Here is a 24,156-nt window from a genome sequence, read left to right on the forward strand (position 1 = left end):
AACGTCATCCATTCCTTCTCTCTAAAGATGCTGCCTGTCCCGCTGAGTTATTCCAGCATTTTGTGCCTATCTTCTCTGAGTTAGATTGTCTGTTTGGGAGGGGTGATAGTGTTTTGAACATTGAGCTGTAGTCGATGAGGGAATCAAAATAATTTGTTTTATTTTGTGACAACTTTCAGGTTGCTGCTGGTGAAAAACTTCCAATGTCACAGGAAGAACTTTCTATCAAAGGTCACGCATTTGAGGCAAGAATTTATGCTGAAGATCCAGACAATAACTTTATGCCAGGAGCCGGCCCTCTCCTGCATTTGTCAACACCTGCACCAGATGCTTCTATAAGAATTGAGACTGGAGTCAGACAAGGTATTGGGAATGCACAAATACTGCCCGACTTCAATGTTTCATGCACATTGTCTTTGTTATAGAATATTGTAAGTCCCTCTGAAGTAATATTTTTATTCTTGAAGATAGATTATTTCTATAGATGTTCATATGCTTTCATTTTTATTTAGGTGATGAAGTTTCAGTGCATTATGATCCAATGATTGCTAAACTGGTGGTCTGGGGAGATGATCGTACGGCAGCATTAAATAAATTAAGATACTGTTTGCGTCAGTACAATGTAAGTACTCTGGCAGTTTATGCTGTGAGACAGTTCCTTTGCAACTGGTACATGTTCATTTATCTCTGCTAGGGGAAGATAATCTAGTATGAGCAGTCCATTATACAAACTTAATGATTCACACTGGGGTTTTAAAAGGAGGAAGAAGAATTACTTAATCATGACCCTCTCAAATCTTTTATCAATGGATCACATTTCTATCCCGTTTTCATTGCATAGCAACTAAGTATGAACTCTGAAGGACACTGGTTAGTGTTGCCAAAAAGGACAGTAGATTCCAAAGCATTTGTGTTTAAGAAGGAACTGCAGATGCTGGAAAATCGAAGGTACACAAAAATGCTGGAGAAACTCAGCGGGTGCAGCAGCATCTATGGAGCGATGGAAATAGGCAACGTTTCGGGCCAAAACCCTTCTTCAGACTTCATTCTTCCAAAGAATGTTTAGTTTAGTTTAGTTTAGTTTGGAGATACAACATTACCCTACACACACTATGGACAAATTTACATTCATACCAAGTCAATTAACCTACAAACCTGTACGTTTTTGGAGTGTGGGAGGAAACCGAAGATCTCGGAGAAAAGCCACGCAGGTCACGGGGAGAACGTACGAACTCCGTACAGACAGCACCCGTAGTCAGGATCAAAACTGGGTATCTGGTGCTGTAAGGCAGTAGCTTTACTGTTACGCAGCCCACTTAGAGCTATTTTGATGCATAACTTAGCAACTATAACAACTAGAACAACATAGTAGCGCAGCTGATAAAGCCGCTGCTTCACAAGGCCAGAGATCGGGGTACGATCCTGACCTAGGGTGCTCTCTATGTGGAGTTTGCATTCTCTGTGACCGCGTGGGTTTTCTCTGGGTGCTCTGGTTTTCGTCCGCATCCCAAAGACATGTGGGTTTGTAGGTTAATTGGCTTCTGCAAAATTGCCCCCAGTGTAGAGGGTATGGATGAGAAAGTGGGATAACATAGAACCAGTGTGAAGGGGTGATCAAATGTTAGTGTGGGTGTAGTGGGCCGAAGAGCCTGTTTCTTTAAACTATGATAGCTATACTATATATTTATTATTCCATGTCTCACACAGACATAGTTACTGGATCGTTTATCAAATTTCTTGAACATGTTTCATTTTGTGAAATTTTGCTTTGTGCTGTAGAACTTTATTACTTTTTTAAAATAAATCCTCTGCGATCAAGGATAAAAATGAAAAGAATTAACCGCCAGGAAGTGCTCATATAGATTCACCTATACTTTTGTTTACTGATTTATATGCTGAATTTTATGGCTTAAGAAGTTGATGTAGAATATTCAGCAGTTGTATATTTCCACATGTGCATGATTAGCATAGTATGTCATTCCTGGCGATATGCCATTCTAAAATTAGAGTAGACACCTCATGAGAAATGTTGTCCATTCAAGGGCTTCTGACTAACATGGTAAGTATTTGCCTTTTGTAGATTACTGGTATCAACTTGCTGATAACAAGGCCTTACTATTGGCAGTGTCTTTCTTCATGTAATGATGTCACGTCTGAAGGCTAGCACAAGCCCACCAACTAAACAGCTTAAATAAAATGAGTAGGAAGGAACTGCAGATGCTGGTTTAAACCGAAGATGGACACAAAAAGCCGGAGTAATTTACTACAGCTTTTTGTGTCTATCTTTTGGGACTTAAATAAAACTTAAATAAAGCTTAAAACTTTGTTATGCTCGGTAAGTCCCAGTTGGCCGTGAAACCTAGACTTGAATCTTTCTGAAAGTCATACAGAAAGTCATAACGAAAGTCAGTGAAATAATTTTTCTTTAAATAATTTTTTTTTTTAAACCAAAAATACTTATAAACAAACTTTTAAAAATTAATTTATCTGGACATGTTTCAATTGAGGAGGACTGGACAAACTGACCCTCTGCATCCAAGACCAACTCATTGATCTTAAAGCTTTTGGATCCTTCGCATCTCCGAAGACAGAAACAGAAACAAATTCAAATCAATCTTAAAAGTTCAGTTTTATTAATTAAAAATATTACAATAAATTAACCCACCTGTACTTTTTCATAGAAGTTGGGTCTGCAAATAAATTGGTTTGTTCATGTAAACTATTGCTGTTCTCATATAGCACCTTAATTTGAACAAATGGGACCATTGCTTGTATGCCATCCATGGAACATAGTACAGGAACAGGACCTACCAAACAGGTCAGGAACAAGTCCCTGCCCGTCAAGATAAACTAATTTCTCTGTCTGCACATGATTCATATCCCTCCATTCCCTGCATATCCATGTTCCTATCCAGGACTGTCTTAACAGCATTATAGGCCCCCGGGCAAAGCAATACACTGGGGCCCCTACATTTCCAGTTTCTTTCTGCTGAATCAAATATGTCGTCATGCGATGTTCTTCTCCGTTTTCATGTTCTACAAAAACATTCTACAATACATAGATTAGCATGGGGCCCCCATTCTCGTGGGGCCCCGGGCAACTGCCCAGTGTGCCCATGCGTTAAGATGGTCCTGTGCCTATCTAGAAGGTGAGTCCAGTGGTGGAGCAGGTGGTCAGATGAACTGACAAATGACTACCTCAGATTCAGCATTGTGTGAACATCTAAGAGGTGCCAATGCTTGAATGGATAGCAACTGGTTCCCTGTGGACTCTTCAGTTGTTAATTCAGTTTGACCTATTAAATTGTTTGTTCTGGTATAAACAAGTACCTGTACTATTTTTGTAATACTGAAATATTACATCAAATAGATTTAACAAAATTAATAGTTTGATTTATCAAAGTGAATCGCTATACAAAAATGGAGATTTTAGTAACACGTTTCCCCTCTACACCACTCCAAATGTCTGTTATTATCTGCCTGGACATTTGCAGGAAATGATCTAGACTCAGAAATGGGATGGATTTTTTAAGTTCTCATTTAAAATTGACTTAAATAAGAATACAAATAACAATAATCATCTACATGGAAAGGCTTGAACAGATCGTAAATAGGTTGAGACATATTTTAAAGATCAGATCACTGTTCCAAGCCTGTTTTTAAGTAGCATTGCATCTGAATGTCTACAATTTATGCTGGTTATGAACATCTATAATCTTAATAATTTGTAAAAAAAGTTACTACACCCACATTTCCTCTTTGTCAATGGACCCAGAAATACAATGTTTGTCCCTTGACATTTTTAATATGGAATATAATTCTTTAATATAATAATTTTATATTTTAAACTAAGATTGGACACATTGATTATATTCATGCAAACTATTCCTGCTATAATTTACTATTATTTATAAATCAAGTGGGAAGTCCATCATTTTGAATTTGAGACTCATCATTTCAAATCCATCATGTTTTGAGAATGGCCAACTGGAGGTTCTGGATGTATAAGTTCATTCAATTTTGATTGATTTTGTTTTTGACAGATTGTAGGTTTAAGCACAAACATAAATTTCCTGTTCAACCTGGCTGCTCATCCTGAATTTGAGGCGGGAAATGTCCACACAAATTTTATCCCTCAGCACTCTGATGGACTGTTCCCAGCAAAGGAAGCTACAAGTAAAATTGCTCTCTGTCAGGCGACTCTTGCTTTAATTCTACAAGAAAGAATTCAAACAAACACTTTCAAAGCACTTTCACATGGTAAGAACGTCTTGTAATTTTCCTGTTTAAACTTGCACAAGACTTGAACATGTTCACAGATATAATTATTTTCTCAATTATTTTATAGATCCATTTTCCCCATTTGCAGACAGCAGTGGAAGAAGGTTAAATATTCTGTACAAGCGAAATCTGACATTAATTGAAGGACAGAATCGTGAGTAATATCTACTGGGCATGGATCCTGTATCTCAAATCTTGTATTATCATTTTTGCTTTTAATTTTCAAAAGGTTGAGTAGGCTGGGGCTCTATTCCTTGTAGCGCAGGAGGATGAGGGGTGATCTTATAGAGGTGTATAAACTCATGAGAGAAATTGATCGGGTAGATGCACAGAGCCCCTTGCCCAGATTGGTAAATCGAGGACCAGAGGACATAGGTTTAAGGTGAAGGGGAAAAGGTTTAATAGGAATCTGAGGGGTAGCTTTTTCACACTTTTTCTCACAGAGAGTGGTGTATCTGTGGAATTCTCTGCCTCAGTGGAGGCAGGTTCTCTGGATGCTTTCAAGAGAGAGCTAGATAGCGGAGTCAGGGGATATGGGGAGAAGGCAGGAACGGGGTACTGATTGGGGATGATCAGCCATGATCACATTGAATCACAGTGCTGGCTCAAAGGGCTGAATGGCCTACTCCTGCACCTATTGTCTATTGGAGTACTGATTTTGGATGATTAGCCATGATCATATTGAATGGCGGTGCTCTCTCGAAGGGTCGAATGGCCTACTCTTGCACCTATTTTCTATGTTTCTATGAAACAACACTGACTAAACAATCAAATGGGGCAATTCCAGAGCTAAGTGTTCAGGCAAGTCAGAGGTTCGCCTGCATTTACTCCAATATTGAACAAAGGGTGGTGGGTGTATGGAACAAGCTGCCAGAGGAGGTAGTTGAGGCAGGGACAATCTCAATGTTTATGAACCAGTTAGACATGTACATGGATAGGACAGGTTTAGAGGGAATTGAACAAAATGCTGTCAGGTGGGACTAGTGTCGCTGGGCCACATTGGACAGCGTGGACAAGGTGGACAGAAGGACCCGTTTCCATGCTGTATCACTCTATGATTCTATGACTTTATGAAAATTTCTTGTTCCCTAAAAACAGAAATAGTAAAATGGTACCTTATGATAGAAAAATTAGTTGCCTTCAAAATAGCTTTATTATTAAGAATTAACCTTACTAGCACATTAAGTTTTCCTGTTAACAGTATGAATTTTTGAAATATGCCCTCATTTTTTTTTTACTTTTTCTAATCTTCTGCTCCAATCATCCAGTTTAAAAGTGGTAAGATTATTTTTTTAATTAAAAATATCTTATCTTATTTGGCTTTCAGGGTTAAACTACATTAAATAGACACTCTTCAACTGAATTGCTACCTATCCAAAACAAATCTAACTGTAGATTTTACAGCCAAATAAAATGACTATTATAGGAAAAATAAAGTTAAATTTGCTTATCCAGTGAGTTTTGCAAAAGATTAATATAGAATAGAATAGAATAGTTTCTTTATTGTCATTGTAACATGAACCATGTACAACAAAATTTAAAAATGTCAGCCAGTCAGTGCACCATTCAAACATTTCTAAAAGCTAACGATACATACAAGGTAAAATATTAAAAAAGATAAACAACTAAAATAAATATCATGAAAATAGCACGCATAAACACCTTCTGTCGATTTCACAGTGTACCACAGTCCCTTAGTCTGTATCGCCCCTGCGTTCCTTGGCGGCTACATTTAGTGCCTTTATAGCAGTGGGGTAAAAACTGTTTTTAAGTCTGATTGTCCTTGTCCTTGTAGATCTGTACCGTCTGCCTGACGGCAACAGTTCAAACAGGGAGTGTCAGGGGTGGGAAATGTCCTTTATAATACTCTGGGATTTTTTGATGCAGCGGGAACTGTGTAAGTCCTCCAAGGTAGGTAAGGAGAGGGCAGCCGACAATCCTCTGGGCGTTGTCAATGGCCCTCTGGAGCGCTTTCCTCTGTGCCGTTGTGCAGCTGGTGTACCATACGCATACACAGTATGTTAGGATGCTCTCAATGGAGCACCGATAAAAGGACAGCAGCAGTCTCTGATTGATGTTATTCTTCCTGAGCACCCTCAGGAAGTGCAGTCTCTGCTGGACCTTTTTCAGCAGCGCAGAGGTGTTCACGCTCCACGTCAGGTCCTCCTCAATATGGATTCCCAGGAAGCAGAAATCCGCCACCCTCTCCACACAGTCCCCTCTGATAATTAATGGTACCATGTCCGTTTTATTCTTCCTGAAGTTATTATTTCCTTTGTCTCTAAGGTGTTTAGGAGCAGGTTATTTTCTTCACACCACACTGTCAGCTGCTCCGCCTCATCCCGGTAGGCGTACTCGTCCCCCCCGGAGATTATATATACATACATGTGTACAGATAGCATTAGCATCTCTACTCCAATTAAATGCATTTTAAAAACAGTAATATACTTGTATTTAGTTTGCACTTGTTCCAATTGGCTTGCTGTACCAACTACGGCACACAATATTTAGTTTGCTGTACCAACTAAGGCACACAATAATGAAACGTACAAAGCATGCAGAAAAAAAAGACAATAAATGTTTACAGAATGCAAGCCGCACGATCGCAAGAGAAGGCAGCAGCAAGCCATTCATGCAAACTGTTCACCAACACATTAAATCTGGCCACAAAATTGCTGAAGTAAAGTTTCTGACAGATAGATTAGCCATTGCCCCTGGGTTTAGCTGACTCTCGAAACATTTGTGAATATCAGAAACAAAGACATTTTCAAAAACTATTAAAAGCATTATATTATAAAACATTAAACATTTAAGACAAACACAAATTAATTAAAACTGTTGAATTAAGATTAATCGTCCTTACTTATACATTGTAAATTTCACAGAACTGAAAGCCCATAAGTATTTCTGTTGCAGAGTGCAATCAGCAACATCCCAGATAATTTAAATCTCTGGATTTGCACACATGAATCCCAAATTTCATGACGTTCCTGGAAAGTGCTTCAGTTCAGCCCAAAATTCTTGATTAATGCAATGACTGAACTTCCATGGCCCACCGCGTTAGAGAGTTTTGAAGATATTTGTTCAAAAGCCGAGGAGAGAGTTGGTGAGCAGCCATTTTGTGAGGAGAGAAGGCATTTTTGAAAAATGAGCGGGAGAGTGGAGAGAAAGCTTTGCTTTACTCGAAAAGAGGCAATGTTACAAATGAAGGAAGGACAATTGAAAAGCAGATGTTTGAATGGCTGAGGAAGACAGCACCCAATAAAAGGTAGGGAAGGTGCAGACCTCTGGAAGATTCATGTTTTTCTTCAGCTCTTCTTGAAGCCAGAGGCATTTTGAATGCCCAGGAGGACTACACATGCAGTAGGTACATTCAGCTGCAGCTCCTTATGGACCGCGTTAAGGAATTGGAGCTGCCGCTGAATGACCTCAAGATTATCCGGACGTGTGACCGTGTCACAGTTACAAATTAGATGGGTGACCACAAGAAAAGATAGTGGGCAGAAAATGCGAGAATCTCCTACCACCATTTCTGCCAACAACAGGTAAACTCCTTTGGATATCGTTGCGGTGGAGGATCCGCTATGGGAGAGGAGCAACAACATCAGTGGTCAGTAGTGTCAATCCTGGCTCTGAGGCACAGCGGGGAAGAGAAAAGTCAGACGCAGCCATAGTGATAGGAGACGCGTTAGTTCGGGGCACAGTCAAACAGGAGATTCTGTGGCAGCAAACACGACCTCAGGATGGCGTGTGTTGCCTCCCTGGTGCCAGGTCCAGATGTCTTCGACTGGTTACAAAACTTTCTCAAGGGGGGTGAGCGAGCAGCATATTTGCCACTCTCCAATCCACAGCAGCAATCCCAGAATCTTAGGAATTTTGGAAGAAGATATCTAATGAGTCAGCATCTCCAGAGCCATCTTTTTCAAAACTGTGAGATATACAAAAGTTTGAAAGCTAACTTTTCTAGAAGCTAACTAGCTTCTAAATTGTTATTTTTCATAAAAGGTTTGTTACTATTTATAGCAGACTAATAAAATACAATCTTCAAGATTAAGATAAAATACAGACCTCAAATCATAATCATATTTTTCACTATGTAAAAGTAATTGAGCTCAACATAATGGACCTCAACTGAACCTAAAGGTATAGCCTTTTATCAGAATCTTTGATTCAATGAGTATTGGCTTCAAACATAGAACTTTAACGTTTTAACATTGCCGAGTTTAATATTTGTCTTTGTTTCTTCTGGTTTCCTTCTCTCTACATCCCAAACAAGAGGTGAATATTGATGTTGCTTATAACAATGATGGGACATATAGAATTCAGGTGAGCGTGTAAATTAGATTTTTATTTAATGTTATTTTCGACAGACTTTTCTGTCTTTGATACAGATGTAATTACACACACCCCAACAAAAAATAACAAAAACTACATATAAACATAGACAAAAAATAATAAAAACGCGGACAGGCTGCAGAGGCCGCTGCTGACCAGAGTCGCGCCGCCTACCGCCCACCTAAAGTGAGATCTCTGAGGAAAGGTTGATCATACCACCTGTTAGCAACATAAATATCCTGTTTTTATTCACTATATTTGACATGCGTTTACTTTCCTTTCAGAATCAGAAATTATTCAGTACATGGAACGAAAGAGAATATTTTTTAATTTTAATTTATGATTTTAAATGGATAGGGAAATATTGATAAATATTGAAATATTGAGGTCAAACAGCAGTCATGTAATCAAATATCATGAAGCAAACATTTTTTTACTGCTTTATCTCTTGACTCTTTAGCTAGAATAATTCAAAATTAGTTCCTTTCCTGCATGCTCCTGACTGGTGAATGACTGATTTGAGTGGCTATTGTTTATCCTTTCACCATCAAAATGTGAGAATGAATGCGTTTTATGGATTAATTCTGGATTAAAGTGGAATTGTTAAATGGTTTGTTGTAATAATCTAATTGGAACATAAGTGTTTAGATTTAAATAAAAAAATGTGCTTGTACCTCAGATTGATGGACAGGTTTTCCATGTATCTGGAAAACTTACGACAGAGCGAGATATCACATACTTGGAGTCATCAGTAAATGGGATTCTTTCAAAACCTAAAGTGGTGATCACAGACAACACCATTCACCTGTTTTCAATGGTAAGAGGCATTTCTCTTGTACGTCAATAGTGCTTTATTTGTCACGTATGTAACTACACAGTGAAATTCCTTTTGCATATATTACACGTGCGGGCACCGTTATTTAGGTTGCCTTTATTCAATGTTTGGTCGGTCTGTGTGGTGATCTTTGTCTCTCGGGATCGACTCCTGCAGCCGACCTTGAAGGCACTGGAGACATTAACACCTTTTAAGCAATATTATTCCATGTTATAAATATAATGATGTAACACATTTGATCTTTATTTTAGGAAGGGTCTGTGCAGCTCAGTAGCCCTGTGCCAAAGTACTTGGTTGCAGTCGACGCCTATGGAGCTGAGGGAGCAGCCGTTGCACCAATGACTGGGACTATAGAAAAGGTGACATTTTGATTTGTAATTAACAAATTGTTCTCCAGATTACATTTGAGAAAGATCAGATTACTATGCAGTGATTGCTACTTGACAATACACATGCTATGTGAGAACAGGATTATGATCACATATTATTTTTCACAGTGAATCAAGAAAAATTCATTTCTAAAATTCTACGGGTTTAAAAATCCCCATTTTAGTGGTGTTATGGGGAAATACTGGCTTCCATTGACGTAATCCCATTTATATTTGGAACCTCCAGGAAGTGCAAGAACTGATGACATCAAATATCCATAATATAATTTGTTGTTGCGTGTACAGTGAAAATATTTATGTTCCCTTTAACATAGTGAAAATTTACGCAAATATGTTATAAAGTCACAGTCATACAGCGTGGAAACAGGCCCTTCGGCCCAACATGTCCCATCTACGTTAGTCCCACCTGCCTGCATTTGGCCCATATCCCCCTAAACCTGTCCTATCCATGTACCTGCCTAAATGTTACATAAACTGCGATTGTACCTGCTTCAACTCCCTCCTCCAGCAGCTCATTCCAAACACCCACCACCTTTTGTATGAAAAAGTTACTCCTCGGGTTCCTATTAAATCCCCCTCCCCTCTCCCCCCACCCAACAACCCTCGCCTTAATCCTATGTTCTCTAGTTCTTGATTCCCCTACCCAGAGCAAGAGACTCTGTGCGTCTACCCCATCTATTCTGGTCTATGGTGATAAAATTAATATTATTCCAACCTACATAATGAGATATTATGACAGATGTTTAAGACTTAAGTCGACCTAGTAGGTTTTAAGGAATATTTTCAAGGAAGGATTAGTTGTTAAGAAGCAGCGAAGCTTTATGGAGTGTATAGCCTTCAGCATCTGAAAGCACAACTACAATATTCAAATCAGGAATGAGCTGAAGGCCAACAATGGAGGAGCATAGATTATGTGAAGGATTGAAGACGGCAGAAGGTCCTTGAGATGGAGAGAGAGATAAGGTAATGTGGATTTCATGCAAGAATAAAAAACAGTTTTAATTTGAGGGGTAATAGTTGTCTTGAACAATGCGAGGCAGGATATGGATATTATGTTTGGAAGAGGTGAAATATATAGAAAATGGATGCTTGCAGGAATATATGGCATGGTCAAGTCAAGAAGTAACAAAAGTACTGATGAAGGTTCCAGCAACTGAGGAGCTAAACCGCAGACATGGCCAGTGACTGGTGGGAGTCGGGGGATATGAGGAGAAGGCAGGAACGGGGTACTGATTGTGGATGATCAGCCATGATCACATTGAATGGCGGTGCTGGCTTGAAGGGCTGAATGGCCTACTCCTGCACCTATTGTCTATTGACCTCTTTATAATGGATTTTGGGTCTAGCTGACCGAGATGTTAATTTGTGGCAGCAGTTGGCAGGTGAGCGCAGCGCAGTGGAAAGGTGGCAGCGGGATGAGCATGCATACAGCATGTACCACACATGTCTTTGTCGTCTGGTAATGGCACAAGGTGCCGTACCTCCGGCTGTAGGAGCGGAGTGAGCGAGCAGCATGAAGGCAGCATGAGGGTCTGTGTCTGGCACACCATGTCTAGGGCTGGGTGCTCTGCGGCTTCCCAGCCTGTCGATTGGCCCCCCCCCTCGACCCCCCCCCGGCGCTGTGCTTTTTCCACTCAGCCTTGGGTTAAACTAGTTAAAATTTCCCCCCCCCCCCCCATTCTCTGTTATATCTTCTCTCCCTGCCCCTTTCCACTTTCTGCAGAGACCACTCCCTCTGCCCTGGTTCAATCATCCCTTCTCACCCAAACCATTCCACCCCCCGCCTACTTGCCCCTACAACTGCAGGAAACGTAACACCTGTCCTTACACCTCCTCTCTCACCTCTATCCAGGCACCCCAGCAGTCCTTCCAGGTGAGACAGGTCCGCAGGCACCTCTTCTAACGTCATCAACTACATTTGGTGCTCTCAACGTGGCTTCCTTTACATCGGTGACACCAAGTGTCGACCATGTGACCGTTTCTCCAAACTTGCATTTGGTCTGCCCAGGACCGCTGGATCTCCCTGTTGCTAACCATTTTATCTGCCATCTTTTTCTCAAGTCTTGTGTAAGGATGCCATCCCTTTCTCCACGTTTTCTGTTTCTACCATAAATGCCCTCAAGATGTGATCTTCCAGTCCTGGACATCTCTCTTTCATGAAAAATGGCTTCTCTTCTACTGTGGATGATGGAACCCCGATTCTTATTTCCTCCATTTATCAGACCTGCTTTCAGCCAACTTTGCTCCAAACAACAGAGATAAAGTTCCCCCAATTCTCACCTTTCACCCCACAGATAGCATCCAGTACATCATTAATTGTCACTTCAGCCAGCTGCAACAACATCCCACCACTAGCCACATCTTCTCCCCAGTGCCTTATGCAGAGATCTCTCCCTCCGTGATTCCCTGGTCCGCTCATCCCTCTCCACCCATCCCCCTCCGATCCCTGGTACTTTCCCATACAGCCACAGGAGGTGCAACTGCTGTCCCTACATCTCCTCCCTTAACATCACCCAGGGGCTCAGACAGCCCTTCCAGGTGAAGCAACGATTCACATGCTCCTCCTGCACATCAGTGTTACCAGCCATAGAGTAGGCGACTGTTTTGCAGTGCACCTAGCTCTGTCCACAATGGCCATCCCAATCTCCCAGTTGTATGCCATTTTAATTCTCCATGCAGGGTGGGAGATTGCAGCCTTCACGTGGTCCGCCCTTTTTCGACGAATGCAATCAACCCGGCGTGCACACTCAAATAATATCAAATAGAACAAGTTGTCCTACAACTTTAGACTGTACATGCCATACGCAAGAAGAGGATTCTCCAGCCATTTCCACACGAACCTATACATCATCAGCCTTCTCCACTGCAAGGAGTGAGATCCGCCACAAATTAGAGAAGCAACACCTCACATTTCACCTGGGTAGGTTATGACCCAATGGTATGAACATTAAATTTTCAAACTTTTGTTAACTCTCACCTGTGGCAAGTTTTCCTCACCACTCCCTGTCTTTCCCATCCTCAGATATCAAATTTTGTTCCCTTTCTCACACCCCCCTCAAACCCTCCCATCATTCCTTTCTGTCCCTTCCACCCACTCATTTCACCACTGGCTCAGCAATCCTCCCCACATTCTGGTTCTGGCATCATCTTGCCTTCATCTCTCACCTAACAGTTCCCATTATGACCTTCCTTACGTATCAGATTACAACACGGGTCACCTTAATCACTGTCCTGCAACTGTCTTCATCTACACCCTCTCCTACCTTGGATCCATCTACCTTTTTATCTTCAGACTGCCTCCATCTGCACCAGGCTGTCACCCTACTCCAGTCCTTCTGCTGGCTATGTTTCTTCTTCACTCTTCACTCACCTGAAACGCCAACAATTCCTTTCTCACGTGCTGCTCAAGCCACTGAGTTCTTCCAGTGGTTTGTTTGTTGCTCCTGCTTCGAACATCTGCAGTCTCTTTTGTCAACAAAGATCACATGTTTGTTCTGCATTATGATGTACTTGTGGATAAATCCTGTTGTAATGGGTGCTTTGGTAAAACATGCCTGCTCAAAACTGAAAGAATGTTTATTAAGAAAAATTACCATTCTGGCTGGATTTTCTTTGCGCTCGATTGCGCACCCTGCACAAGCTATTATTCTACCCTTCAGGGTCTCAGTGTTTTTCCAGGGAGCGAGTGGAAGCTGGTTGCCATGGTTAATATTTAGTAGTTAACTTCAGTTCAACTTAATCTAAAAGCAAACTGCTACGACATAGAGACATAAGAAACTGCAGATGCGGGAGCCGTGACAAAACAGCAAAGTGCTGGAGGAATTCACCCACCTTTACCACCACCTCCGGCGGTTATCGGGCCTGGTCCACCAGCCTTCATCGCCAGGCCGGGCCTCCTGCACCAACGCCACTGCCAGCCGGCACAGCTTCCTCGGCCCCTCCAAGCCGTGCCTGCCGTTGCCATTACTGACCCTGATCTGCACTGCTGCTGCCAGCGGGCCAGAGCCATTGACTCAGCCCATCCTTGCCTCTCACCCTACCAGTCGTCTCACCCGGGTTCCAGGCTGAGGGCTGCCGGCACTGACAACATTGTGTGAACTGACTGCCCTGCACAACATCCTGGGTACAACTGCTTCCCCCTTCCAACAGGGAACCCCAATAATGGCACCACTAGATCCTAGTGCCCTTCACCCTATTCCTACCATGATACTTCTACCCACCCTACCCTTGCAATAGCCTTCACACCACCCTCCCTTCTCATTCCCATCATCCCCCCACAGTACCTTGCCCAAGTCTTCCACCTTCTCCCAACCATGTCCCATTCCCCCCTTATCCAGCTCCTTCCCACCTATATCTGAGACACCTCAGATGCCCGCTCCAAACTTTCCATTTCTAGGTCCCAATTGCCTCATCTTTACCATGGACGTCCAGTCCCTTGACACCTCCATCCCCACCAGGAAGGCCTCAATGGCCTCGGTTCTCCCTCAAACCCAATCAATGTCCCCCTGCTAACACTCTCCTCCACCTGACAAAACTTGTCCCCACCCTCAACAACCCTTTTGACTCTCACCTTCGCCAAGTCAAAGCTGTAGTAATGGGCACTCGTATGAGCACCAGCTATGCCCGCCTTTTTGTTGGTTACGCTGAACAATCCAGACTGTCGACTGCTCCCTATGCAACTTCTCGCTTCACTCATCCCTTCCCACCCAAACTACTCCCTCCCCAAGTATTTTGCCTTGCTACTGCAGATATGTAACACCTGTCCTTCCACCTCCTCCCTTGCCCCCATCCAGGGACCCCAGCGGTCATTCCAGGAAAGACAAAGGTTCACTTGCACCTCCTCCAACCACATCTGGTGTTCCCAATGTGGCCTAATGTATATTGGCGAGACTAAGCGTAGATTCGGCAATTGTTTCGCTGAACAATTGCTCCCGGTCCGCCAAAGCCTACAGGATCGGCGTGGGCCGAAGGGCCTGTTTCCATGCTGTATCTCTAAACTAAACTAAAATCTCCCAGTTGCTAACCATTTTAATTCCTCTTTCCCATCCCCATACTGTCCTTTCTTTCCTGGGCTTCCTCCATTGCCAGAGTGAGGCCACACACAAACTGGAGGAACAGCACCTCATATTACACTTGGGCAGCTTACAGCCCAACGGTATGAATACTGAATGCTCCAATTTTACATAACCTCTTAATCACCCCGTTCCCCCTCCCCTGTGTCCCAGACCAACCCCTCTTCCCTTCATTCCCCACCTAGACTAGCATTGATTTCTTCCCTTTCCCTCCACCTACATTCCTCTCCCTGGCTTCACAATTCACAATTCTTCAATCCTTTAAACCCTTCTGTCTCATGCCTTTTTTTACACGTCATTTGTCCAGCAATCCGAATAAAATAAACACCTCTCGCTTGTATTCACCTCCTACCTGCTTTGCCCTGGCCCTCCCCTCTTCTAGCTTTCTGCCCCCCCTCCCCCACACTACAATCAGTCTGAACAAGGGTCCCAACCAGAATTGCCACTTATGCATGTTCTCCAGGGATGCAGCCTGACCCGCTGAATTACTCCAGTACTTTGTGTGTTTTGTTTGGCTGGAGGAATACAACGGACGAGACAACATCTGCGAAGGGAATGGACAGATGACATTTCAGTTCAAGAGCTTTCTTCCTATAGATGTATGCTCCCAATCCAAAACGTCGTCTGTCCATTCCCTCCAGAGAACCACTAAGTTCATCCAGCAATTTTTAACCAGGGAGGCATGGTGGCGCAGCGGTAGAGTTGCTGCCTTACAGCGCTTGCAGCGTTGGAGACCCAGGTTCAATCCAGACTATGGGTGCTGTCTGTACGGAGTTTGTACGTTCTCTCCATGACCACGTGGGTTTTTCCCGAGATCTTTGTTTTCCTCCCACACTCCAAAGGCGTACAGGTTTGTACATTCCCAAAAATGCTGGAGAAACTCAGCAGGTGCAGCAGCATCTATGGAGCGAAGGATTTCCTTAGTTCCATAGATGCTGCTGCACCCGCTGAGTTTCTCCAGTATTTTTGTGTGCCTTTCAATTTTCCAGAATCTGCAGTTCCTTCTTGAACACAGGCTTGTAGGTTAATTGGTTTGGTGTATGTAAAAAATGTCCCTAGTGTGTGTAGGATAGTGTTAATATGCGGAGATCGCTGGTTGGCACGGACTCGGTGGGCCGAAGGGCCTGTTTCGGTGCTGTATCTCTAAACTAAACATATCGGGTCCTGCAACTTTATACAATGCGCTGTACAAGATCTTCATCGGTCTGACCAGTATTTGTCTGAGAACTAAGAATATATTGGGTTTGCAGTCCTAATAAAGCTTCATGCTTCGAAAGCAGACCCTCAGAAAAAAATCTAACTATTGCAATGCAATATAACATTTTCAGAAAATCAGTCTGCAAATATCTAGCACAATTGAAGTGGATATTACTGTTGCATTCTGTGCTATGGCACAGATGATTCTGGCTAATTTTAAATACTGTAATGTTACTATTCATGCTTTTTAGGTGTTCATTAATGAAGGTGACCATGTACAAGCTGGAGATCCATTAATGGTAATGATAGCCATGAAAATGGAGGTAAGCAGACGCCCTCTTCCAAACTGCGCCCATTTCCTCTGTCATATTTCATCGTTTTCAACCACTGCAATTTTAATTCTTAATTGTCACTAAAGGGAGTATTTACATGACAAGTTCTATAAATTGATAGATAGCCAAGATATTCATTTTGCATTGCAAGCAAACATCATCTTTCACATTGGGACAGGATGATTATTTCCTAATAATATCTTGGGTCATAGAGTGATACACACTTCTGGCCGAACTTGCCAACATGTCCCCGCTATACTAGTCCTACCTGCCCGTGTTTGGTCCATATCACTCCAAGCCTGTCCTATCCATGTACCTGTCTAACTGTTTCTTAATCGTTGGGCTAGTCCCAGCCTCAACTACCTCCTCCAGCAGCTTGTTCCATACACCCACCCCCATTTGTGTGAAAAGGTTACCCCTCAGATTTATATTAAATTGTTTCCCCTTCACCTTATGCCCTCTAGTCCCCGACTCACCAATTCTGGGCAAGAGACTCTGTGCATCTACCCGATCTATTCCTCAGGTAGATGCACAGAGTCTCTTGCCCAGAGATTATTGGAACTGCAGTAGGCCATTTATTCCCACAAACCTGTACCAACAATAAATAAGATCACGGTAGATCAGTGAATTTACACCACAAATTGGCAATTATGACATATCTCTAATGGTTTAGTTAACAACATTTCTCAATCTCAAATATCAGATTAACAATTGATCTTGCATCAATTTTAGTGCAAGAGTTCCAAATGTTTGCCATCACTGTGAGGAAGTATTCCTGAAAGGGTGGCTCTAATTTTCAGACTGCTCCCTAGTCTTCGACTACAACAGCAGAAATAGTCTCTTTCCATTTACTCAAATACCTTAAACTTCAAACAAGTCACTCACAACTTTCAGAATTCTGTCATCTTATAATTTAGTACTTGGAATACATGGATTTACATTTTGGTAAATCCACAATACATTCACTCCAAGCCCAATATATCTCTATAATACTAAAATTCTTCGTCTTGTTTGTGGCTGTGTGTGTGTCAATATCTGGTTTCCTATTTCCTTCCAAACACTAGGCCACAGCCTTCCCATTTTCACACATTCTACTCGCATGTTTCCTGTCGAGGCGATAAACGTTCCTGTCAAATTCCCACCTATATTCCCAAAGTTGTTAATCGTTTAAAGTTTTAAAAACAGCCCATAAACTCGCCCATTTCGGGGAAAAAAAACCCGAGTGACGTCACAATGTGCTGCTCGGGAGGGAGGGGCATTCCAACACTCGCGGTGAACAAGGAGTGGCGTGGAGTGGCGGGGGCTGCCGATGCCCGACGCCTGGTGTGGAGGTGGAGTGAGGGCCGAGCCCGGGGCTTGGGACGGGGCCATGACCAGGGGCGAGAAAGAAGCCGCCGCTGGAACCAAGGACCAGCCTGGGTCCGTAGTCAGGGACGAGCCCGGAGATGAAGTCGGGGCCTGGACTAGAGCCCAGGCGGCGGCCGAGCTGACGGCTGGAGTCTACAGCCAGGGCCGGGCCGAGTACGAGAACCAGGCCGAGTTCCAGACCCTGGAGCTGGTCTACGACCTGGGTAGGTCCTGGGGCAGGAATGGGAGTGAGGGGCGGAGGATGAGGGAAATGAGGAGGAGGGAGATGGTGGTAGAGGGAGATGGGGGGGGTTTGTGGAGGAGATAGATGGGGAGGAGATGCCCCCTCCCTATATACGCTCATTCCTGCCCTCTCTACCCCCTCCCTCTCTACCCCCTCCCTCTCTCCCTCTCTCTCTAGGTATTGAAGAGGGAAGGTGAAGAGGAGGAGGAGGAGGGAGTGCTGGGAATGGGGGAAATGAGCCGCGCCTGCGCAGTTGGGGGCTATGCGTGAGTGGTGCAATATTGCGTTGGGGGAACGGCTTGTGTTGGGGGAGCGGGTGAGTGGTGGAATCTTGTGTGGGAAGGGAGGGTGGTGTGAAGGCTATTGCAAGGGTATGGGGGTAGAAGTAGCATGTCAGGAATAGGGTGAAGGGCACTAGGATCTAGTAGAAAGGTCTCAGCCACTCAGAATGTACTGAGCTGAAGTAGAAGCAAGTCATCCGTGATTGTATCACCCATTGTAGTCTAGATATGATGTGTGCAAATATTACAGGCCATTTTAACTGGTATTGTGTGCTCTTCACATAGAATAATATGATATTTCACACTGACCTAAGATAGAAAAAGCCTTAGTTTAAAGTTTGGTTTTAAGGAAACGCCTCTCTAATGGGGCAGCATCTTAGTGTGGTTTAAAACTTGTAGTATGGAGCTTGAATCCACAATCGGAACCAAGATGAAAATGCTACTTCTGCAATAAAGCTGCCACTTTAGATACATTTGATATTTTTTCAAAAGAATCCCAAAAGTAAAAGAATGCTATTTTTTCTTTAAGAAAGAAATATTGATGACTGTTTATCTTACTAATGATGAGTATTTTTATTCCTTGGGTGAAGTTCAGTGAAATGTGCCAAGCCTTTGAAGGTGTTAAGCATGTATAAGATATTTAAATGAACATGTACAGAGTATAGGGTTTCGGCCCGAAACGTTGTCTTTTTCCTTCACTCCATAGATGCTGAGTTTCTCCAGCTTTTTTGTGTACAGAGTATAATAATGAGTTAACTGTGACATCTTGAGTTAACAATATCTGGTTACTTCATGTTTGTGGATTTAATAATTTCTGCAAACTGCTCTCCCAGTTTTATCAACAGAGCTGTGTGTCAGGTCAAGAACCCTGCACACAACACTGGGACATGTTAATGAAGCCAAACTGGTAATACGGTATACTGTCTCTGTGTACTACTACTATACACATACTGTATTTGAGATGCTTATCTAATATGTATCTAAGTGCTTATGTATAGTGATACTTGTACTGAACTCTATACAAAAATGAATTACAGTGTACCTCTGTACACGCAACCAATTAAGTACCATGCCATGTTTAAACTTAACTTTACCCCCAAAAAATCAACTGAAGGCGAAGAAAGATGAAGTTTTATGATCATGTTAGCTAACATAACCAGAGGTTTCTTAAGTATATTGTGATGTAACTAGACTGTAAACATTAATGACTCTCATCATTTAGTCCTATATCATTTTACCTTTGGAGAACGGAGAAAATACAGCACAAGAACAGATGGGCCACAGTGTCTGTGTCAACCATAATGTCAATGAAAACTAATTCCATCTGCCAGCACATATATCACTCCATTTCTCTGACTGTTGTTGTGCCTGTCTAAATGCCTCTCAAACATTACAATGGTATCTTGCTTCCATCATTTCTCCTAGTAGCACATTCCAGATTCCTTCCACTCTGTGTGTAAAGAAATACGGTCTCATTTGCAAAACAAGCATTTTAACTAATTTCCAAGAAACGTAATGGAGAGAGGCGAAATTGACTGCATGTAGAAAACAATAGGTGACATAGATACTTAGTAGTTTGAAATTAGTATGGATAAAATTGAGATTTACGTTTACTTGCCAATTACTATATCCCTTGACGACAAACCAGCAATTGAGGTAATTTGAATAATAAAATAGATGACAAAAAATTGGAAACAAATAAGAAATGTATCTGTATATGAAGTAAAGAAGTTATTGTTTGCACATATATAGGATAGCAAATTGTATGGAGGTGGTAAATCTGCAGTGAGAATTGATGCAAGCATGTCATTATTGGACAGACTGTGATGGATTCTGAATGAATTTGTGGTCACAAGCTCCTGGAATATAGTTAACAATTGCAATGGAGGCATGATTATATTGCAAATTCTATAGAAGGGCAAGAATGAATTGTTGCTCTTTTTTTTTTGCAGCATACAATAAAAGCTCCAAAGGATGGGGTGATTGAGAAAATTCTGCACAAAGAGGGTTCCCAAGCTAACCGACATGCTCCATTGGTAAAATTTGTGGAAAATGGTTCACAATGAATTTAAATCAAATTCTTTAGGCCTTTATGTGCAAAAACTGTGATTTACAAATATATTTTCTTTCATATGTCTGTTGAATAAAATTAGTTTATTTTACTCCAAATAAGTTATTTGGACCAATTGCAAAGAGGCAGTATTTATAATCTACATTTGGAACAGCCTATTATAATACCCAAACTGCAACAAAAAGTCGTGTTTGTCTTGGTTTGTACTTGGTAATTGGGCTATTGATTCTAAAATTACTTGATCCACTGGTTTTTGGCTACCTGGGAATAATAGGGTTACATTTCAATGTGATAACCGTTTTAAATTCTTACGGAGAGTGTTTATAATTGCCAATGTATCTAATAGTTTTTGGCTTGTCACACTACAGGATTTCTGACTTTTGATAATGTTTTAATATATGTAAATGTTACCATGCTAAATGTAATATTCTAATCTGTAACCATGAGCAAATATGTCCTAACAATTATTTTCTCAATTCACTTCTTGTACTTCAGTTTAAGTTTAGGTGATTGGATTGTGTTTTTTTATCTTTGTTGCATAGGTTGTACATCTATGACCAGAGCACCTTGACATTATAAAAACTCATTGATTTTTATTCTGTTAGTCTGCACAAAGTGTACCCCAGCAAGTCAGATTGTTTAAAAAACATTACTTGCTCTTATTTCATAGAAATTAATTGAGCCTCGAAAAATAATATTTCTATACTATAGAGTGATGCAGTGGATATAGGCCCTTCGGTCCAATTTGCCCATACCAGCCAGAATGTCCCAACTATACTATTCCCACCTGCCTGCATTTGGTCCATATCCCTCCAAACCTGATGTATCCATGTTCAAGAAGGAACTGCAGATGCTGGAAAATCAAAGATACACCAAAGTGCTGGAGAAACTCAGCAGGTGCGGCAGCATCTATGGAGCGAACGAAATAGGCAACGTTTTGGGCCGAAACCCCAGTCCGAAGAAGGGTTTCGGCCCGAAACGTTGCCTATTTCCTTCGCCTGTTGTATCCATGTACCAGTCTTAACTGTTTCTTATACGTTGGGATAGTTGAATTCAATAGACCATTAGCATATCCTACATTGGAAATTGGTTGTAAGCTGAATGCTGCTGATTTCCTCTGGGTTATTGAAACCCATGATTTAGAGAGGACATTGAGGAGTGGAGGGAAGCACATTTGTTTAGCTTCTTGATAGGCCAAACTGTGTTTTCATAAGTGATAGAAGCAGAATTAGGCCATTCGGCCCATCATCTACTCCCCCATTCAATCATGGCTGATCTATCTTTCCCACAGTCCCACTTTCCTGTCTTCTCCCCATAACCCCTGATACATGTACTGATCAAGAATCTATCTATCTCTGCCTTAAATATATCCATTGACGGCCTCCACAGCCTTCTCTGGCAATGAATTCCCTCTGACTAAAGAAACTCCTCCTTATCTCCTTCGTAAAGGAATGTCCTTTTATCCTGACGCTATGACCTCTGGTCCTAGACTATCTCCTGGTGCAAACATCCTCTCCACATCCACTCTATCCAGGCCTTGTATGAGTCAAAGGACAGCTTAATGGCACCCAATGCACCCAAGAATTAAAGAGGTACAACCATCAGCCTGGAAAGTCAAGGAGGTAGGAATAACTGGGCTGGAGAATATTTTTAAACAAAGCTAATTAGTTACAGGGAAAATGTATTCATTTAAATTTAGTGCTTTATGTAGCTACCTGGAACAGTGGCTTTTATTCTAATGTTATGTGGCAGCCCTATGGTACAGAATAAATTAAAAATCAGGTTTTGCAATTCTGTTTGTTGACATATAATATGGAAAAGAAACTCAGTATTTTTATTTTTTCATCATTGATCGCAACCCCCTAAATAATGAAGCTGCTTTTTTTGGACGTTAGAAATAGAGGCAGATGCGAGATGAGTTATTTAATATGCGACTTTATTCTTGTGCTCGTAGATGTTATGCATACGAGCTTTGCTTGAAGGAATAACAGGTAAATACAAAACCTGAAAGTAGAACCAGCAGAAAGTCAAGATGTCTAGAAACTTGATACATCTCTTTTGCAAATGTTTTTCCTTATCTGGAAACGTATCAATATGATATGAAGCTATTTATGGTTATGGTCATCTACTGTAGCCTCTTATTATCTTTGAGGTAATTTTGAATTGTATTATGTGTATAAATATGAAGCAATTCAAATATAAAATCGGACATCGTGCCTATATAGTCTATATGCCAATTTTTGAGCAAGCAGCTTCTGCAGTGAATGGGAAGAAAACTTATTTCATATGGAATGGGGGAAAAAGTATACTATGGTAGCTATTCAGAGCTTACCACATGCCAAGCATTCTGACATGGAAATGTCTGCTGGCCCAAGTGAACCACAAATAGAAGCAACTGTGCACTTAGACCCAGCTTATCATCAGAGTTTCGCATTCCAGGTTCGCAATTCAGAATGTGTAAGAAGGAACTGCAAATGCTGGTTTAATCTGAAGATAGACACAAAAAGCTGGAGTAACAGGCAGCATCTCTGGAGAGAAGGAATGGGACGTTTCGGGTCAAGATCCTTCTTCAGACTCAAGAAGGGTCTCGACCCGAAATGTCACCCATTCCTTCCCTCCAGAGATGTTGCCTGTCCCGCTGAGTTACTCCAGCATTTTGTGTCTATCTTCGTAATTCTGAAATTCCTGTGAGAAAAAAGGAAAGCTGCTGTTTTAATTGCATATGCAAAATTTCTCTTCAATGAATAGATTAGTTAATTAAAAAAACAAGATATGCAAATAAATGTTATTTAAAGTGCTGCATACAAACTATGCTATCATACAAAATAGAAGCATTTGAAAAATGAATTATTCTTCTAGGATTGTGTTGGATGGACTATTCAGTGATCTCATTGTTATTTTTGTGAGGTTTTTTTTCTGAATACCCTGGTTTTTGCCATGAATTATTTTTCCTTCCTCTGTATCAAAGCTGGTGATTTTCTGCTAGCCCATTCTCTGGAGCCTGCCCAATCTGAGAGTCTTGATGAAAGTGTCGCCAGGCGTCTTTCATCTTATCTACAGTGCCATGGTTGTGACTGATCCCGTTCTATTGCAGCCGCCATAAATATACTTCCAGCAAATATTTCAGATCACCGAATTTGAGAGAAAATAACGTTTATGGTCCCTATTTCCCCTCCTTCTTCCCGCAACTGAAATACGTCTCTTCCTTCCCCTTTTGATCTATGAATGGGATCAAATGACACAGCATAGCCTTTATGGTATGTCTACTATTCTCAGGATAAAAATGCTTCATTATTGGCAACATTGAAAATGGAAATGTTTGTTTTAAATTAAGAAATAAACTTTTGCTGATTTGTGTACTCAGTGAATGGATTATGTTCAGGTACGTTTTTATGAAATATTTAACTTGATTACAAGATGTATTCATTCAATGCAAACGAGAATTAAAGTTCATTGTTGAAGCAAAACTTGCTGTGATTAACGTGGCAATTGTAGAATCAACATCATAATTAACCAGCATCTGAAGAAAATGATAGATTTGAGTCTAGCTCAACTAGCATTTTTTCTATTGAAAATCAAAGAACTATAGGTGAGTGTAAAGTTATTCAGCATGGAAACTGGTCCTGAACTCAATTCATCCACACTGACTAAGTCGTGTATCTCATCTGTTCCCATTTGTATGCAATGGATCCATAATCCCTGTACTCCTCCTATTCATGGACCTGTCTAAACACCTTTGAAACATCAGCTACCTGTCTCTACATTTCCTGGC

At 41.5% G+C, this 24,156-nt stretch overlaps 1 protein-coding gene across 1 annotated transcript in view; it reads left to right on the top strand.

The window, feature by feature from the left end:
- The window catches only part of mccc1 (methylcrotonyl-CoA carboxylase subunit), a 63,751-nt gene extending 40,008 nt beyond the window's left edge, over positions 1-23,743 (top strand). The window contains exons 11-19 of the mRNA XM_055645382.1: positions 180-363; positions 513-622; positions 4,044-4,260; positions 4,349-4,435; positions 8,558-8,607; positions 9,296-9,433; positions 9,703-9,810; positions 16,361-16,432; positions 20,266-23,743. Coding sequence (XP_055501357.1) covers positions 180-363; positions 513-622; positions 4,044-4,260; positions 4,349-4,435; positions 8,558-8,607; positions 9,296-9,433; positions 9,703-9,810; positions 16,361-16,432; positions 20,266-20,379 — 1,080 coding nt within the window. The 3' untranslated portion in view covers positions 20,380-23,743. The remainder of the gene's footprint in view (positions 1-179; positions 364-512; positions 623-4,043; positions 4,261-4,348; positions 4,436-8,557; positions 8,608-9,295; positions 9,434-9,702; positions 9,811-16,360; positions 16,433-20,265) is intronic.
- Positions 23,744-24,156: the final 413 nt, after the last annotated feature.

Source organism: Leucoraja erinacea, chromosome 14, assembly GCF_028641065.1.
Source record: "Leucoraja erinacea ecotype New England chromosome 14, Leri_hhj_1, whole genome shotgun sequence".
NCBI lineage: Eukaryota > Metazoa > Chordata > Chondrichthyes > Rajiformes > Rajidae > Leucoraja > Leucoraja erinaceus.